At 40.4% G+C, this 21,664-nt stretch overlaps 1 protein-coding gene across 1 annotated transcript in view; it reads right to left on the bottom strand.

The window, feature by feature from the left end:
- Positions 1 to 21,664, bottom strand: part of scfd2 (sec1 family domain containing 2) — a 92,664-nt gene that overhangs the window by 7,438 nt on the left and 63,562 nt on the right. Inside the window, exon 6 of the mRNA XM_034229918.1 lies at positions 7,729 to 7,874. Within this exon, the coding sequence (XP_034085809.1) occupies positions 7,729 to 7,874 (146 nt within the window). The remainder of the gene's footprint in view (positions 1 to 7,728; positions 7,875 to 21,664) is intronic.

The following is a 21,664-nucleotide window of genomic DNA, read 5'->3' as shown; positions in this document are numbered from 1 at the left end:
AACACAGTGTTTGTGAACCTCTGTTTATTGAAAAGCGGTTGCCCTTCTGTTAGACTCTGCATGTTTGTGTGCGAATAGTCGTAGGTGGTACAGACAGTCATAAACAACTCTGATGGACCAAACAGGCGGTGAACTCCTGAGTCACTTCAGGAAGAGGAGCTTGAACACTGCTGCATTAGGACCAATCCTGCACTGTTGGATGAGGCTAAAAACAGCTCTGTGAGTCTTATGAGTCACCGCTAAAGGGTAAATCTGGTTAAGAATAAACACCTGCTAGTCTGATAGGATTCATGAAAACATTGTTCTATAAATGGTACTTGCCAAACTACCTTTATGGATGGGGAGGGTAATGTGGGTGAAACATCAACTTTTTTGTAGGCTCCCATTAAATGTTGTTAAGAAAGTCTTGGTCCTGATGTAATGTATCCTACTGACTGTGGTGCCTTTTACATTTCTCTGAGCGCCACCATGATGTTCATATGTTTATATTTTTGATTGATTTCCATTTAATCCTCATTACATGCAGGTTGTTTTGTTTGTTTTTACCAATGCTTTTTTGTTTTTTATTTACACAGAGTAAATGGTGTTCACCCCTTATGTGTAAAACCTAAAATTAAATGTATGTACCCATGAAAACAGTCATTTTTTTCCAATAATATAAACATATTGACACTATCCTATACATAACATGCCTTTTCAAAACAGGCAAAACAACCTGGATCCCTTTTCCATAGTTATGAGCTAAAACACATAGAAAATACAGTTTTTCCATCCCCTTCTATTTGACAGTGAAAAGCAGAGTTTCAGGATGTTGATGTCCTTGTGGGAGCTGAACTGCAGAACCTCGACTTAAGTCTCAGACATGCCTCCTCAGATTCTTTAAAAGGTGATCCATAAAAAGCCTTCTCTGCCCAGCTACCCAGGACGGAATGTACCATTTATAGGCCTCAAAGCTAGCGGATCAAGAATTCAAGACCCTTTTTTTTTATTTTTTTTTTAAGGTTGCTGTCTCAGAGAACAATAAAGACCCAGATGAGACTTGGCAGGGCTTTATTTAAGAACTCCAAATAGCAAAGGTCTTAAAATAGAAAGGTTAAATACCTTCCAGTACAGTGAATGACTTTCATTTTACATGAGGCTAGAGTTAGTAACCATTAACAGAACAGTGAACCGGCTATTGGGCAAAAAGAGATACAACGACAACAAAGAGGCACAAAAGCCCTACGAAGAGACCTAAAACAATAACAAAGAAACACAAAACTAGAGACAGATGCAACACAAACACAAGAAGTTACAAAACAACAACAAAACGAGGCTTAACAAGAATGACGTTTTTATATCTTGCCCCCATGTGGGATTTGTTGTGGGGTCTTTTGAATGTCTGTACCCAGGGTCCTATCATCTCAAAATCCACTTAAGTTAGTGACATTAAGGCTAAATACAAACATGTGAAGCAAGTGTGGAATAACACTTTCTCTTCCGATGATGTCGGAACATCTGGACCGTAAAAAAGTATCAATCTACGTAACTGATGATTCAAGCATTACATACGCACACCTACACAAACACACAGTTGTTTATATGCTAATGTTCCAGGTTTTTCCACCCACATGCATCCTTTCACCTTAATTTGGAGTATCAGTATGCATCACTCTCACACCCACTCATCCAGTCCCTGGAGAGCAGCAGAATTAGGCCTGGGGGAATCCTGTTGTCCATGATGTATAAAACATGATTTATGTATAAACTAATATGTACTTCTGCCAACATGACATGAATACCTGGGTCAGCCTGCACAAGCTAAGCTGGGAGTAAACACATTAATGATTCACCTCCGGTTGAATAACACGCTCACGCACGCACAGACAAAACCAACAGCAAACAACCGTGGTCACACACAACAACACTCTAATCCAGAAAGCTTAAAAAAAATCCCATTTAAGTACACACACACACACACACACACACACACACACACACACACACACACACACACACACACACACACACACACACACACACACACACACACACACACACACACACACACACACACACACACACACACACACACACACACACACACACACACACACACACACACACACACACACACACACACACACACACACACACACACACACACACACACACACACACACACACACACACACACACACACACACACACACACACACACACACACACCATGTATACTTCACTTCAGGGGACATTACATTGACTTACATGCATTTCCTGGAGACTTATCCTAACCTTAACCATAACCAACACATGCCTAACTCTAAACCCTTACCCTAATCCTAATCCTAAACCTAACCAAGTCTTCACCCTAAAATTAATGATTCCCCTCATGGGGACCTCCAATTTGTCCCCATAAGGGCGGCGAGTCCCCAAACGTGACTGTGTAAATAGATTTAGGTCCCCACAAGTATAGTAATGCTAGACCACACACACATCCTTGTGCAACTCAATTGTGGGGCCCGAACTGATTTTACTCAATTGTGGGGTCCACCCTTTCCAACTATACTAGACCTCCGTAAAAAATCAAGCAATATAGAAAAACAATCACACACCACACACACACACACACACCACACACACACACACACACACACACACACACACACACACACACCACACACACACACACCACACACACACCACACACACACACACACACACACACACACACACACACACACACACACACACCACACACACACACACACACCACACACACACACACACCACACACACACACCTACACACACACACACACACACACACACACACACACACACATACACACACACACACACACACACACACACACACACACACACCACAACACACACACACACACCACACACACAATGAAAGCAATATTTGGAACCAGTCGTATAATAATGCCAGTGCTTAAATATTCATGTTCTGCACCCAAACATGTGAGCACACATACTCTGATATGTGGGTATCAGTTTTCTTGCCAGAGTAGGCTGAACCACATCAAAAACAACAGTTACATCAAAAACACACAGAGAGCAAAATAAAGAACAGGCTGAAATGTCTTTGAAATAATGTGGTCATACGTATCAAGAAGTTTCACTATGCAACTCATTTCAGAAAGAGTACAGCATGTTTTCTCCTAATGCTCACAGGAAGGAAGTCATTTGTTTATTCAATACAAACAAAGAGGTGTCAAAATGTCGATTTGTAGTACCATTATTGGCTGAAGTATTGCTTGGCAGGGCACAGTGACTTTGTGAAGTCGATTTAACTTTATTGCAAAAAGAACTGCACTGAAACTCATAACCTTAAAGGTGGGGTAGGTAATTTTGGAGTAACTAGCTCGAGTGCGCTAGAATTTGAAAATACACAACCGGAAAAAATCTGCCACTTCCTTACAGAGCCCCTCCTCCAACACACACGAACGTGCACATGACCAATGAGGGCACGAGGTAAGTTTGTGCACAGATGGAAGGCTGACAGGCAGGTAGGCCATCCAGTTATTTTAGCCGGGCCGGCTCAGATGATTGGTCGTGCTTTTTACAGTACTACGGCTTCCACAGATGATGTGGAAAGCACTTAAGATTTTCATTGCTATCGGGATGTTAAGTGTATCTCGAGCCGGTTTCTCAAATGTACCTACCCCACCTTTAACTAGGGGGAAACGTAGGATATGTTATTTTACAATTTGGGTAATCTGACCCTTTTCTTTACAGTATTCACTGATGTGGTCATTGGTCAAATGGTCGAAGCTATCTGGATGTATTTTATTTGTAAGAAATCATTTTCTATGAGAGACAATATTGATTGATTGAGATGACGTTGTTTAATCATAACTGGGTGTTTGCAGTTTATTTATTTATTTTGTTTGCTATTTTATAGAATATAATTGACCTCTTTTATGTATTTGTTTGTTTATTTATTTGTTGTTTTGTTTGTTTTCAATAACAAATGTATTTCTATAAGAAAAATGGATGTGTAATTAAGTAGATTATTTGTTTATATATCATTTAGAATCAGTAATATTTTTGTATATCAATTTCACACTGCTTAATTTTGTATTGTAAAACAATTATCATGTTAAATGTCTGTATAATTGTTTTACACATTCTAAATAAATCAAATTGTAAATAATAAAGACCATTGGCCAATACCTCAGCCTCACCACACCTGCTGCTCACGTGTGTGCACGTTGTCTTTGATTGTCTTATTCCCTATCTTACAAATCAATAGATTTATAAAATAAATCCAGATAAGGAAGTAATCTGAGTTCATGATTGCCAGACATATGCAAAGTATTTTAACAATCTAATTTACAGTAAGTGTATTGTAATAAAACCATGACTCTGATATACAATGATATATACCATGATTTAATATTTGGCTACCCTTAGTGTGAACGCTTGTCTCATTACAGACAGCATCACACACCAGCTGCTACAGCCTATGTCACTCATTGATATTTTCTTCCAAGAAATTCGACACTGTTGGGTTACTCAGAGAGACATGTGCTCTGGAAACATGCAAATGTTATGCTCCAAAACGTGTTTACATGTGTGAGTGAAAGCAAATGAGTGCTGCTGTCTGCTGCTCTGATTGATTATGAGTGGCATAAACAGAGCGTGATTGAAGCCATCGGAAAAAACTGTAATGCTCTCATCTTTATAAGTTCATTAAATTGCTATTGTCAATTTAGTCTGTACCTAGAAGCTCTGCACTCAGGACAGCTTTAATAAGAGGAAGACATCCTGGCCGACAGCTATCGGCTCTCCAGGTGCTGAGACTGCATGCTGAGAGCGGCTGAGAGATTGAAAGACGTTTCCCAGGAACAGTTTGGAGCTGAAAGATCATCACGCTGCCCTTTCTTTATATGAAATAATTTTCTTAACGCAGCAGGAACAAGGACAGACAGTACGGTCCCAACAGAAACACAATGAGGTTCACACTCATACATAGACACACGGATATGGACACTTTTATTATTATGACATGGATGAGATGATGTTCAGTAGTAATGACATCCAGCAACAACACTTCTTAAAATTATATAAAGTTTAGATTCAGATGGCATGTTTTGATTCTCTGCCAAAAAAGTCAATACAAATGTTCCCAAAAATTGTAAAAGGTGTTGTACTAACTACTTAAATATATTAAGATGGCAACATAGATAAAAAACGGCTTAATTAAAGGTGCCCTAATATATTTTTCAACAATATATTATAGATCTTAGATATATACAAAACACGTCTCTGAAGTGTTTGGCTCGAAATACCAAACAGATCATGCATTGTAGCATCCCATAAACCCCTCTGTTTCAGCCCCGTTTCAAAAGGGCTGATTCTCTGTCTGTTACTTTAGATGAAAAATAAGGAGCCACTCCCCATGCGCCTCTGAGAAGGTCATCATTTTGAAAAACCACAATGGTGCTCTAGGAGGAGATTCAAGTGATAAGGTGTCACCTTGATTGGTTATTGGCTAATGGTTGCACAACCCAAAAAAACATTGTGACATCATAAAGTGGCCACAATCTGATCAGCTCATTTTCAGACAGGTTTCTATATACAGTGGGGCAAAAAAGTATTTAGTCAGCCACCAATTGTGCAAGTTCTCCCACTTAAAAAGATGAGAGAGGCCTGTAATTTTCATCCTAGGTATACCTCAACTATGAGAGACAAAATGAGAAAAAAAAAATCCAGAAAATCACATTGTCTGATTTTTAAAGAATTTATTTGCAAATTATGATGGAAAATAAGTATTTGGTCAATAACAAAAGTTAATCTCAATACTTTGTTATATACCCTTTGTTGGCAATGACAGAGGTCAAACGTTTTCTGTAAGTCTTCACAAGGTTTTCACACACTGTTGCTGGTATTTTGGCCCATTCCTCCATGCAGATCTCCTCTAGAGCAGTGATGTTTTGGGGCTGTCGCTGGGCAACACGGACTTTCAACTCCCTCCAAAGATTTTCTATGGGGTTGAGATCTGGAGACTGGCTAGGCCACTCCAGGACCTTGAAATGCTTCTTACGAAGCCACTCCTTCGTTGCCCGGGCGGTGTGTTTGGGATCATTGTCATGCTGAAAGACCCAGCCACGTTTCATCTTCAATGCCCTTGCTGATGGAAGGAGGTTGTCACTCAAAATCTCACGATACATGGCCCCATTCATTCTTTCCTTTACACGGATGAGTCGTCCTGGTCACTTTGCAGAAAAACAGCCCCAAAGCATGATGTTTCCACCCCCATGTTTCACAGGAGGTATGGTGTTCTTTGGATGCAACTCAGCATTCTTTCTCCTTCAAACACGTCTAGTTGAGTTTTTACCAAAAAGTTCTATTTTGGTTTCATCTGACCATATGACATTCTCCCAATCCTCTTCTGGATCATCTAAATGCTCTCTAGCAAACTTCCGATGGGCCTGGACATGTACTGGCTTAAGCAGGGGGACACGTCTGGCACTGCAGGATTTGAGTCCCTGGCGGCGTAGTGTGTTACTGATAGCCTTTGTTACTTTGGTCCCAGCTCTCTGCAGGTCATTGACTAGGTCCCCCCGTGTGGTTCTGGGATTTTTGCTCACCGTTCTTGTGATCATTTTGACCCCACGGGGTGAGATCTTGCATGGAGCCCCAGATCGAGGGAGATTATCAGTGGTCTTGTATGTCTTCCATTTTCTAATAATTGCTCCCACAGTTGATTTCTTCACACCAAGCTGCTTACCTATTGCAGATTCAGTCTTCCCAGCCTGGTGCAGGTCTACAATTTTGTTTCTGGTGTCCTTTGACTGCTCTTTGGTCTTGGCCATAGTGGAGTTTGGAGTGTGACTGTTTGAGGTTGTGGACAGGTGTCTTTTATACTGATAACGAGTTCAAACAGGTGCCATTAATACAGTTAACAAGTGGAGGACAGAGGAGGCTCTTAAAGAAGAAGTTGCAGGTCTGTGAGAGCCAGAAATCTTGTTTCTTTGTAGGTGACCAAATACTTATTTTACCGAGGAATTTACCAATTAATTCATTAAAAATCCTACAATGTGATTTCCTGGATTCTTTCCCCCCATTCTGTCTCTCATAGTTGAAGTGTACCTAGGATGAAAATTACAGGCCTCTCTCATCTTTTTAAGTGGGAGAACTTGCACAATTGGTGGCTGACTAAATACTTTTTTGCCCCACTGTAAATGGATCAGGACAAAAAGTGAGATAATCTTTTTTCCTGAAACTAGAAGCAAGAAAATAAAAACGGATCTTGAGCTCTCAACGACTTACCTTTATGCACCTGAACTATAATGTATTGCTATGCCCAATCTTAGTGAAGGACATCAACAGTGAAGCTGCACTATTGACAGTATTGCATAAAAGGTAAGAGCCTTGTGTGTGGACAAAGATTTAAAAAAAGACCTTCTGAGTACATAAGCTCTAAGAAAAATATTCTTTCTCTGTGCTGTATGCCAGTGACTCAACCTGGGAGGTAAAAGAAGCTCTGCTCAACATGTGCCTCTGTTACTAGTCAGGCAAGAGTGCGATAAAATGGTGAATAAAACATATGGGAAACAAGCTGTGTGTAAGGAGCAATAGTCATATTCCGTTCTGAAGTATACTGGTGGATATAGATATGTTGTTGGAACTGTCTTGACTGTAATAGATTGGATTTGACCACTAAAAGGAACCCACCCTGCAACATAAAGTCTATGTGTGTATGTGTGTTTTTGACCTGGTGAACTCCGTCGCTGGCGGTGTAGACGGAGCGCAGTTGCTTGAGGTGATCTCTGGCGTGACTCAAACCTCTCAGCGTGTCGAACATCTTCTCCACAGCAGAATGGGCTCGCTCCGTGGTCAGCTCCTCTGGGTTTGCACAACCTAACAAACACAAAACACAAGCAACAATGTATAAAATTGCTTAATTGTTGTGCGTTAGGTTGTAAAGTTTCACATAAAATCTGAAACACCTACAGTTCCTTTAGACTGAACCGAGAAAAATGCTAATCATGCAAGAAAACATTTACATCTGCAAAAAAAAATGGCCCATAAGATGAAACATCTTGTTTTTTTGTGGGAAGCTTTCTCAGCTGGGTGTGCACTGAAACCAATTATCAAGGTAAACGCATGGCAGCGAGAGGACAAGAGCTCCTTTATTTGAGCAGAAAACACTGCTGTCTAATCAAAAGCTAATGTTCCCTTCTTTTCCAAAGAAGTGCGTAGGGAAGCAAAGACCTGCTGGGAAATAAATGCAAAATGACAGAGCAAAACATAAGAGGAGAGAAACAGAGAGGCTGTGACAGAAAGAGAGTGGGGGCAGGAAAAAGAGCATAAGAATTTGAAAGCAAAAAGTAAACAGAGTGAAAGTGAGACGGTGAAAGTAGACAGAGGATGGTATCGAAGCAGGCAGTGGAAAGCGCTGTTGGCAAAGTAGATGGACTGGCACCTGCACTTCCCACTGGCACGGCTCAGGAATGTAGCTGCCTTCTGTTAACAGGAAGGTCAGCTAGAAAAGCAAACCTGAACTCAGCATAGCTCCCTCTGAAAGACTCAAAACAAAGGACATCAAGGTTCAAGGTTCTTTATTTGTCATACGAACATCTACAGAGTAGTTATGTCGATGAAAATCTTAGGTCACAGGCTTCTCCAACAGTGCAACACAATAATACAGAAAGTAAATATTAAAAAGTAAATACAAAAAGAAAAATAGTTTAAAAAAAGTGAAGTAGTGAAATAAGAGTCTATATGCAAGCTATTGGAATGATATATTAGATAAATAGATAAATCATTAGTCTTTTTAAAGGGTAATTTCATATTGTTCGCCTATGGCAGACTTTTACTGACTAAAACTTTAAGCTCCCACTTCCTCCCAGTCAGATGCTTTGAACCGGGTGCTGGGATAAGAAGATTAACCAACAGGAGCCACTAAGCATCTTCCTCCTCTTCACACCGGCATATATGGTTACATATTTCCGAAGAGACCATGCATAACACAAGCTTTACGCTTTATGTATCGCACCAGAAGAGGAACAGCTTATACTGTACCATATGCACCTTCAAATCATTTAAAAAACAGCCCTAAAGCCACACAACTAACAGTACATAACCAAGCACAGTAAAGCTTTGAGCTAAATGGAAATGTCAGCAAGCTTACAAAGACTTATAATATTAAATAAAAAATGCAGGAATAATTAGGAAAATACTGTGGACGTTAAAACAAACCATTTCAATCGCCCAGTAGCAAAGCCTTACACTCAATGAAAGTGGGAATTACCAAGCACTCCAACTTTGACTTGACTAATAAGGCGAGACTTGAAAGGATCTGCATGACTCCTGCCACCACAGGTTACCATCAAACACAGGAAACTCCTCTAAAGCTCCTACTTCAAGATTACATCACAATGTCTGCTCACATATCATACAGCTCTACTTTACATTCAAAGCACATGCATACACTTATATGTGAGTAATACACTGTATGAGTGTTGAAAACAAAATCTCCCTCTGACATACTGACCGTTACTGCTGTAATTGATGGTATGTATTTGTAAGAAAAGCTATATTACTCCTAACTGTTTTTCCTCTCACTGTAAAGACAATGTATAACCTTTCACAAGGCCTTTATACTTTGCTTCATTTCATTTGGCACATGATACAAGTTGTGGAATACATCAACGTCAGCAGAGAGAGATAAGGGAACTTTATCAGGCTTTACTCTGTTATTTCTTCTCTGTTAGTTCCTTTCCCTTCCCTTACAGGCAATATCACATTTAGCAAGGCAAATCTTTGTTTTGAGTTGCTGTCCTGGGGAATGTAAAGCGTCAGGCCTGGCTGTGAGGTAGCAGGGCTATTTGACGGAGCAGAGCGTGAAGACTCAGTGAGATGAGGGTCTTATCTTTCCAGACACCCGCAGAGGAGATCCTACAAAACATACTACAACTGATGTTTGTCTATGAGCATTTCTACTTTCAAATAACCCTACAATACAAGAGAATAGTGCAAACACAACATGCAAATATGCTGTACATTTAGAATAAAGACATGGAAGTAACCATCTGTTTAAATCCGCTGCTTAGATCCAATGTATTTGTACGAGGGGTGCACTGGAATGGGAGATACATCACAAGGGCTAGGTAGGAGGAGGTGTGTAAATATGTTCGAGTGATTGCATGTCTTCTGAGAAGGAGCTGGTTGACTTATCACGTTCGGTCTGTGGAAATCGGTGTTTTGGATGTTAAATGCGGCAGATCCTGAGCGGGAGCAGGTCCACTGACTGATCCAGGAACATCCAACTTGGCTGCGAGGCTCAACACCTGTGTTTAATTTCATCTCACACGGCACGGCCACGCCACCCACCATAAGGGCACCGCACCTCATTCACAACTCCACACAGAGTCTCTCACGCAAACATGTGAGCTGCATCCGGTTTATTCATATCAAGAGCATAATAAATGCTTATTCATTAGGCAGCTTTCTTCTAGCTAAAGTGCTTATCTTTATGGGATTACACCAAATGTATATATGTCATTTGAACAGCTTGAGTGCCATCATCGTCTCTACTTCCCGAAACAACTCAGTTTAACAGTCAACAACCTGGTTTTATAAGATGACACAGACATAATATCCAATACCGAATCAGCACAGCGCTTCTAAGAGAAACATTAGGGAGGAAATGTAATTTTGTCTACATACAGAGGACAAAAAGAGTGCAGGCAGGAAACGGTCTATTGAAGGTTTTCTTAATAAGATTGAACAGAGCCGGAGGTGAGCAATAGAAACTAAGAGGGCTGTGAGCGTAACCGGTGACGCTCAGAAGCTGGAAGTCCAAAGCAAAGGCACAGAGGAATGCATCACTAATGAATGGAGCTCGATCTGGATTAATTCAAATCAACAAATAACAAACACATGCTTGGTGAATAATACTGCGGCTCTGAATTGTGTCCTGTGGTAATATCTGAATAATGTCATGTGCCTATTGTGATGTTTCATGATGCTGACACTGCCGTAATGAGCTTTCCCAGCATGCTTTGCCTGGAGCAAATTCCACCGACGTCAGTTACGTGGTCAACACTAAATGATTCACTGATTGAAAACATGGTAAAAAATGACTTTAGAATATGATTAAGCAAACTGGGTACACAAATCATGTAAATAATAGACAAAAAAAAAAAAAAGACTTACAAAAAGTAATGCGGTAATATCGCGCTTTTCCAGTCTTTGATACACGTCAAAGTGCTTTAACACAAACAAGTCAACATTTACACATTCACACACATTCATACAGAGACAGAGGCTATCATAGAAGGAGCCACCTGCTCAGGGAGACTGATATTCACACACATTCACCCACCGGTGGCCATGGGAACAATTTAGAGGACAAGTATCTTGCCCAAGGACATTTTGATCCAACCACAGACATCAGATGTGAACAATTTGAAAGTATGAATGCACTTAAGTCATTTACCTCTGCTAACAAAACATATGGCCTCTGCTAAAGAAAACATGGAACATTGAATACAAAAAAACGCAGTATGTTTCCTTAACAACCATCAAAACACTGCAACTATCACCATGTGCGCCTGACACCACAACCCAAGCTAATCGCTCTGTACTTATCAGTGGAATGTAGACAACAAGGCTACTTTTAAATATCCTGGATTATTTTTAAACTAAATAGAAAAAATAACAAAAGTATGTGATTTTTTGAAAGGAAATTGCAATACTTTTTTTTTTTACAAAGACTTTATGTTCATGTGGAATGCTAGGAAGGAAGACGTCTTTGCTACTGTATGGCAGGATGAATGAATAGAGGTGGTGGGTTTTCAGAGCCATGTGCTCCTTTCTCCTCTCTCAGAGCTGTCACATGGGCAAACGTGTCGCCTCTAGGTCAAGAAGGAATGAATTTCGCTTGGTGCAATCATCAGGGTCATAAAAGCCAAGCGGATTTGATGACTCATGCACATATATTGGTATAGAATCCATTAACACCCTAAATTAAGGAGTAGCCTTCGATGTTATTGTTGCACCTATTTAATTACCTTCCTAACAAGCATATTTAGCTCAAATCAGCCCAATCATCTATCAAATAACATTTAATAAACAGGTTTAGAAAAAGAAAATGAACCACACTTACAGTACATAATGAAAAATAATTGTTTTGCTTTTAATACTGGATATGTGAAGAAATTGAATGAAGAATTTGATCATTTATAAGAACATATTTGCCAACTTCATACATCTACTGTAGTGAGCGAGTCTGAGTGATGGAGGTGGGTCCACACACAGCAGTCTGGATTCCTATGTTAAGCTTTAATCCTCTCCAGAATGGCCCCTCTGAGAGAAAACACAAGACCTGTTAATCTGGGCTGCTTCATAGACTCTTTAGGAAGTGCAGAACAATGCCACACACACACACACACACACACACACACACACACACACACACACACACACACACACACACACACACACACACACACACACACACACACACACACACACACACACACACACACACACACACACACACACACACACACACACACACACACACACACACACACACACACACACACACACACACACACACACACACACACACACACACACACACACACACACACACACACACACACACACACACACACACACACACACACACACAGTCTTTCCTTCAAACTCATTATTACATTTATTTAGATGACCCTTTTAGCCAAAGCCACTTACAATAAATGCATTTAAACTCAAACAGCAATAATCCTGCAAGAACATTAGCTATCCATAAGCCAAGCCATTGTAAGTGCTACTGCATTGGCTTTAAATAAGCCAAACATTTCTGAGTGTGTAAACTGAATTTCTTTTAATTTTTGTATTCGCCAACCTGGAGCCAAAACAGGAGGGTTTTAACCCAAACTGGAGCCAGGATAACGAAGAGTTGTGTTTTTGGTAAGGGTTACCTGGGTCCCACTGTGAGGTAGTGCTAAGCCGATGCAGAGCTAAATAAAATAAAAGTTTTTTATTTGTCAGACAGTTTATTGATTTGTTTTCTTCAGTCATCTGTACATTTTTCTTACTCTCTAATGCTGGTTTATTTCTATTTCTACTCTTTCACTTTTTGTATTATTAATAAAGTACATCTTATCTTATACATGCTGAAATGTATGGAGTCTACTGACATGAAACTTTGGGAAGCCCTGTAGTGAACACAATGTGGGGCAGCTTCATCATAAAAGAACATGTGTTATTTGACATGGCGCATACATGCAGACAAAGTAACCCCAGCCTTCAGCCTCCCTGCTGCAGGAGCCTGTGTGTTCTCCGTGATTTATCACACGCTGACGAGGGTGTGGTCTCAGCCAGGCCACTTACGAAGAACACTTTTCATGGTCAGAGCCAACCAAGAGCAGCATAACTGTGTGGAACAGAGAGATGTGCATGTACAACACTGTCTCCTGGGGGCTTTCATGTCAGCTGGGTGGTTGTGTTAGTGGACGGGCATGTGGGCTGCACAGTGGCTAGGCAACAAGACCCTCAGATGTTGGGTTGTCTGCTAACAGGCGTGAGGAGATCAAACACTAGACAAATAGGACTCACCCACCGAGGGGGGAGACACCTCATCGCCGCCGAAAGGGAGTTTCTGACGGTGTGTGTGATAAATGACTAAGAAGAATGAGGCTGCACATGAATCAGAGAGCTGTGTGTGTGTGTGTGTGTGTGTGTGTGTGTGTGTGTGTGTGTGTGTGTGTGGGTGGCTTAAATCACAGGGAAATGATCTGCTCAATTAGAGAGTGGCAGCCGCTAATCTCCACAAATGGCTTAAAGTATTTTAAATTAGGGGCCTGTCTCTCAAATGACTGATAATCAAAAAGAAGTCTGACATTACGCTGAGACAAACTCACAACTTCATTTACCATAGCAACAATGCTCATACAAACATACTAGGAGGAACGATATGGCTTTAATATTTAATGTATCATTAGCTAAGATGTCTCATTGTTCTCTTTTTAATTTCACACATACCTAGATGTTCCTGCTGATTCACGACTGCAGTATTAACAGAAAAATGATTTGTGTTTCACCTCGCTGCCGTCTACTATCTGGACTATGAGACTCTCTGAATTTCACTTTGATCCCTTTGTAATTACAGTTGTGTGTGTGTGTGTGTGTGTGTGTGTGAGAGTGTGATTCCGGTGGCAGCATTGTTTCAAGTTTAAAGGTAAATCAGTTAAATCTAGCAAGGCGCAGGGAATGCCACCCACTCCAGACAGAAACAAAATTACAACTCTGCACGCAATGCAACATGAGTCCCCTTCTTCATATGGAATGACAAGGGGGGGCAGGGGCGATGTGTGTGCGTTTTTTTGTATGTGTGTCTGTGTGTGTGTTTGTTCTGGTGGGATGTAAAAGAAACCGCTTTTCCACATCAGTTCACTTGCTGCTGTCTGGCTTAGTGTACACAGTGCTTCAGCTCCTTCTTCTTCTCATAGTAACATACTGAATATCAGCGGAACACCAGGTGCTTTTGCACACGGCTACTGCAAACCATTTCCAGCAAATTTAGAAACTGTTGATCTCAAACTGTGTTTTTACGCATATTAAACACTTGATTTGCATTGTAGGCAGAAACCTACTTGGCATTAAATCAGAGCAAAAGTCACCGAAGTCAGTAGGATTCATACTTTCATATCCATTATTAACTGATGGTGAGATATGAGGTAACAAAAACACGTATAAGTTGTTAAGGCAAACCTTAAGAAGTTAACTTGCTGTATGTAAGTGAACTTAAACAAAAACTTCCTAACATTTTTATAATTCTTCTTCAAGTTTGAATAATTCTCTGAAGGTTCATCATGTAATGAAAGCTATTTTACCATGCTTCTTACCGTTTTTGTTTTGGTCTACCCAAACTCTGGATGAAATATCAGGCTCATTAGCTGAAGAAAGCTGCTTAGTGAGGCCAGAAATTACTTTATGAGAAAGTGAAAAAAATCAACCAAATCAGTGGAGTGGAGGACCAGAAAGCCAAAACAATGAGCTGAAAAATGCTCTAAAGAGCTGAGACACATAATAATTATCTAAAGAATAATGTTGATCACAGAAGTAAACGGTACTTTAAATCCCTGTTATTGGTTTCAGTGCAACTCAAACATGATCCAAGTAATAATCACACTGTGCTGCATGCACGAGTACAGAACACATGTTTTGTAGTGAAGGAGCTAAAGTACACGGGGAGCAAAGCTCTGAAAAGTACATGTGCTACTCCTGTGTACTTAGGGTGTCCTAGTTTCTACGGTGTCACAAGATGCTTATCTGGCCGCTCCGAGGATTTATGTTTCTGTTGGTCGACATGGCAACCCAATACTTTTACATAAGCTGAAAGGACTGCTTGCACTGAATAATCACAGCATAGCTCATACACACCGAGTGTCCCTTTCTTTGTTTCTCTATGCACTAAAAAGTGTCAGTATGTGAGGTACCTGTGCATACACACTCATGCATGTGTGTGTATGTGTGTGTGTAAGCATGCTTTGCATTGGCTTTCTCTACGATGTGAAATAGGAGAGCTTTAAATAACAGTGAACATTCAGGGAGATTTGATCACCTGGTAGGATTACAAGCTATTTTATGCAATTAGCTAGCCATGAAAAGTTACTAAGAGGAAAATGAAATAACACTTCTTTATAAAGCAACTCTTACATAAGTATGAAAGAATTTAGTGACGCCAATGAAGTGACCTTGTCTGCAAAAAATGAAAAACCTCATTCAAGATATTTTATGAATATGTTAGACCTCTAACTCCTCTTTTAAACTTTGAGAATTCTATTCTTTAATAAGTGTGAATGCGTCCCTTTAACATTACTGACACAAAGCCACAGTGTTTCGAGCATTACAAAGAAACCTAGAAAACAAGCTTCCTTCAGTACAGCATTTATACCTACTTGTAACCTCATCAAATAATACAACTCAGTATTTATCCAATCATCATGTCAATAAACTTACATTAGGGGAAAACACTTGTCTGCAGTAGGTCAGGCCCTGAACCCAGCTGACCTGCAGAGAGTTGTTACCCAATCGTACCTGCATGTGTGTGAAAGAATGTCATTAGCACTGTGATGACTGAGTGTGTGTGTGTGTGTGTGCCAAGTCGGGACGGAGAGAGTGTTTTTTTTAATTAGGTAAAATATGCGGCGGTTGTGTGCACCCTCATGATTAAGAAGTGTGCACACTAACTCAAACTGCGAGTGTGAGCGTGAGCCCTGTCCGGTAAGAGACAGTTTTCATCACCCCTCAATTCAAGATCATTCCTGAGGCGGGGCGTCAGCGGCTGCAGACATCGGGCCATTCCTCAGAGAAAGAGCTCACAGTGAGACAATCATGCTGAGTTGGCCAGACTGCTGTAATAAAGGTGCTGGGCTTTTCAGTTCTTTTGGCAAACAGAAGAGAAACACACAGAGATAAAGTAGTGTTGTTCTGCCCCCTTCAGGACAAAAGTGGCAGTTCAGAAAGTGAACTATAAGATGTAATGTATAAGATGTAATACATACTTTGCAGTCAGCATATAAATGCATGTATAATGTGTGCAAAACTGCAGGACAGCATTCACTCAACATTCAATATACCAGGGGTGTCCACATTTTTTTTACGAGGGCTTGGTCACTCACTTGAGCTGAGGTTGATTGCCTCATAAGAAAAATCAATCAAATGTAAGTACATTATGCTTGATAACTGAATATGCTTTAAGAAAAGTAAACAGCCTACAGCACAGCTTTCAATAGGGTTTAATTCATTTTGTTAGCAGCTCATTCCTTAAAAACAGAAGCCTTAGATTGCTTAGCATCAAGAGGAAATGAGAAGGGTATATTTCAAGGTTGTTATGTAAATAACTTATTGGGCTTTTTTCTTATCAGCTTTCAACTTGAATTGACTGAAAGTGGGCTTATTAACACATGAACACTACTGTGTAATATATCTTTACAGATATATTTAAGAAGTACAATACAAGACAAGCTCACGTTTCAAGCTCACGCGGGACGCAATTTGCCCCCGGGCCGTAGTTTGGACACCCCTGCACTTAACTATACAGTATACAACTATAATTAATAGGCACACTATTAGGGTTGATTTTTCCTTATGAGACTGGTACATGTGTTCCACTGAGCCCTCTGCTGGTCACAGGCAGACCTGCACTTTGTAAAGCCTCAGTTTTATCTTCCACTGTGTAATGGTCTCCTAAATGGATAATTTAATGTGTGTCAGTAACTGCAGCTCAGGATGTAGAGCCATTCATCCTAAAGTCAGTAGTTTAGCCCACACCTCATTCTGCACACATTTGGCTCTTCCAGTAAGACCCCCAAATTGCTGGTACAAAAAAAGTTGCTTTTAAATAGGTTTAAATCAATGAGGCAGACGCATAATACTGCAGAATAATGATGCATCAAAATAGACCCTCTATTATTGTTGTACCGCCAAAAAACACAAACTTTGATTTGTCACACATCACAATCGACAGCACAAATTGCACCATTTAATATTATGTCACTGTTGCTCAAAATGTTGAAATGACTTAAATGTTAACAATGGTTATTGGCCATTAGGTTATGGGATCAAATGAAAAGGGCAGAACATAATTATTAAGACATACATGGTATATGATGTGGTATTGTTGGGTCTCTCTACACACTATACAAAGTAGTCTAGACTTTACCCTAAGAGTTATCTCAAAACCCAGAGATAGCTTCTGCTATGATTTGCCGTTATATAAATAAACAATATTTGGATTAAAAAATTAATTTCTATATTTCTGTTACTATATTTTATATCATCTATTAGAAAAACCCACTGGGTTTCTCATGACTCCCAATGCACATTATTTATCCTGTTGAACACATAAAACAAATTAAAAACTAAACCATCTGGGTTTTTGCTTTGGCCTGTGAATGAATTGAAACATTTAGATTTTTCCGTATTTCTTTCCATCCTCATCCTGAGGTCTGAAACATGTAGTCATGTATTACAAACATGCTGGTAACCATCTGTATCAGCATGTATATGATAGCAACATCAACATGATGGTAACCTGTGGAAGGTCTCAACAGTTTCTGAACTGAAGCGACTTCATTGGCACCATGTCTAGGGGGGTCAAAAAGCCTAAAGCAAAGCTAGGTCAGAAACGAGGCTAAATATGAGTAAACAAGGACTTCCTCCCTCAGGGTAGAATCTGCACCTGGACTTCTCATTACTGCTCTGAGCCGCCTCAGCACCGGAGAGGACATGTGGCCCAGAGGAAACTCACAGCACTGCTTCTCTCCAGCATCGCATCAAACACACACAGAGAGTTCTGGGGAAATGTACCGGCCAATCGAGATTCAATAACCCCCTCCCTAGTTTCATGAGTAATAATAGTGGCATTGCCTTCTGTAAAAGCATCCAGTGTGTGTTCAAATCCACACACAGCTGCACACAGAGTTGGATGCTCACAGAGCTGTCTCCCAGCGCTGTGAGATTCACTGTAATACAATGTCCGCTCCATCCATCCACAGGGGAGGGAGCGCGATTTATTTACGACTCACTGACACTTTGATCCTCTTCAATTTCACAGCTCAAGCAGCTTGTTTGCTTCCCCTCTGCTCCGACTCGGTCACATCCATCTCCCACTATCAGCCAAGATACAAACGACCATGCCTTTGCTGTGCCAGCACTCATTTCATGCCTTATAACGCGCTTTTATGTGCAAGACTGATGAATGCGTCCGGTTAAATGTGTTATCATCATTATAAAAACAAATGTTAGGCCTTTAACATGTGAAAGAGCACATGGGCAACACTGTTTCATCATGTGTTTCTCTTCTGTTACACAATTCCTGTCTCCCTAAGGACTTCACCTGGAGGCCTTCAAGGCTTTGCAATGCACTGTGGGGAGTAAGACATTAATCAAAGGTGGAGCCGAAGAAGGAGAGGAGGGTCCGGCTCTCCCACCATGATTTTCTCCAATCCTTCCCTCCCTTTTTAGCATTTAAATCTCTCACAGTCTGAGAAATCATCACCCTCAAGGCCCCTCCCCTGCAAGAGTAATGGATGGCCCAGACGCATGTACAAACACATAACAAAAAGACTGCAGAAGAATCTCACACTAAAATATACAAATGCAGGTAAAGAACATCCTGCAAAACATGTCTTAAAGGCAGAGAGAGTAGTGATCTGTCTAGGAATACAGAGAGTCAGTGGTGGAGGAGAGGTCCAAAGGGGGCCAGCTCTTATTTTGACAGTCCCTCTGTCCTGGAGAAAATGGCCTCTGTTTGTTTTCCAAAGAGAAACATCTGAACATCTGTGGCGTTCCTCGGAGCAACATGCTGGGCTAGAGTTACAAACTGCACTGGTGCACAAGAATGCATAAACACATGTGCACAGTCAGACACATAAACATGCACACACACAAAAGGAGAAGGATATCCACAGATGTATAGAATAATGTTAAACTGAAGATGATCTACTGTATCATTGCTGTATCCTATAATTAAAGTTATTCTTAAGTTATGTACAAATCCATGTTTTAATACTGCTTGGAAATGCCATAACACTTCAAAGGCAGCCTGAGGAATGTCGCCCTGATGTGGGGACTGCTGGGGCACACTGCTGTGAATATGCATGCAAGTGTGTATGCAAGTGTGTATGCAAGTGTGTGTGTAAGCTTGTCCTCGAGTCTAAGGCGATAGCTGGATGGACAACTGTCTTGTCTTCTGGCCATGACTCAAGTTTGTGTATTACTATGTATTAAACCAAGAAATCCAAGGCTCAAAAACAACTCTTAAGCAAATATTGTGTAAGCGCTAACATATTTCACTTGGCAAGAACATCTGGCCTTTGTCACATGCCTCCTTTTCAATACACATAAATGTAGCCTTTTGGCCTGTTCGCTATGAGAAGTGTTTGAAGAGTTGATGGGGGAACAGTGATGATGGAGCCGTAAAAAACGTTACCGCAGCCATGTTAAAACAATTTTTTCTCAAAGTTATTGATTACAGAGAGGGGGTTATCTGTTTCTCTTCAGTTTGATACTATCTCTCCTAATGCAGTTCTCAGCATGGTCGCTAGGGCGCACTGTTACACTGCTCACTTTACCCTGAACCCCAGCACATGTACACACACACATACACATCATCCCCCACCTCTAAACACACTGCTGCCACGACTGAACTGTTTTCTCTTGTTCTCCTGAGGGAGATCAGCCTCTTTTACAAAAAAACAGAACTGTGTCCAACCTCTCCATCTCAGATAATACAGTGGGGTTGTGGCCCAGATGTGAGGCACCAACTTGAAACCTGCTGAAAAAACAGTCACTTTCCCTTCTCTGATGTGCATGTGTTTTCCTGTTCATTTTTTAGCTTCCACTACTCGTCATTAGCGGTGCTCGTTTGCTTTCTTTTGGACCCTATCACAAATAGTAACCGCTACAAATAACAGAAGTTAAACATTGCACGTATGCATATATAAAAAGTTCTGCAGTTAAAAAACAAAGCAGCATACACAGTTCAGTTTAAGTGAAGAGAAAACTGACCCAAAATGTGTAACCTTCTGAGTCTCCTCTTTTGTTATTCCACCATTTTGCATGTTCTCTTTCAAAAACACTACTTGAGGGACAATTGACCCTGGTCCAATACTTGGGTGTGTTTGACATGTATGATTGAAGTACAGCACTTTTCAGACCACATCTGGGAGGTGCTGTCAGGTCTACATATAAATTGTGACCTGTAAACTAGCAATGACGGTTTAAAATAGAGGCCTGACCTGCTTTGAAACAGCACATCCAGCACTAATAGACTAGCACACAGGACACAGGTAGACATTTGAGAGAGACACTGAGGCAAAACAGCCAGACCCTGTGACATAAAGACAAAGTAAAGACATACAGAATGAGGATTCAAAAATAGATGAGTCTAATCAGATCAAAACAAAACTTGTTCCCGTCTACATTTGATCAAAAATGTTAACAGAATAAAATATGTAAAGTAATCAGTATTAGTACAAACATCCATGAAGACAGTGAGCATGGTGCCTGATAATCTAGTTAAACAGGAAATCCCATTTCCAGTGTCTGTGCTAAGCTAAGCTAACATGCTGCTTGATTTAGCTTCATCTTCTAGCTGAATAGACATGAGTGGTTTTATAACTTCTCAGTTCATCCTCAACGAGAAGGCAAAACATAATATTTCCAAAAATGTTGAACTAATCCTTTAAGCAACTTCATTTTTAGAAATGACATACAAAGAAACTCTAAGCCTAGCTAAGTGTCCTCTATTTAATCACACCTGTACTCTCAAGAGACACAATGAAAACACTGCTGCAAAATATATGAATCAAACAGATGGTTGAGCCGGAGGAGCTGTTTGTGTGTTTCAGAAAATACACCTTGTGTTTAATAGAGATCCATTTTCAGGAGCGTAGGACTGGTAGCATCCTCTGGGAGGAGAACACAGGGAACAGTTTTATTACATTCTATATAGGCTTTGTCTGACTTGGTTGTCAACATTGAGTTAGTTATGTAACTTTGTTCCATAGAGCCTATAAATGTCTGCTAAAGAAATATTTGTGTCACAATTTCTAAAAAGAAACACGACTTCCCAATTTTAAATCACCAGATTTTTCAATATTTGAAAACGTGAAGATCTGTTTCAC

The sequence above is a fragment of the Gymnodraco acuticeps genome, unplaced genomic scaffold, assembly GCF_902827175.1.
Source record: "Gymnodraco acuticeps unplaced genomic scaffold, fGymAcu1.1, whole genome shotgun sequence".
NCBI classification, from domain to species: domain Eukaryota; kingdom Metazoa; phylum Chordata; class Actinopteri; order Perciformes; family Bathydraconidae; genus Gymnodraco; species Gymnodraco acuticeps.
The sequence above is the reverse complement of the archived record's forward strand: the minus strand, read 5'-3'. Positions and strand labels throughout refer to the sequence as shown.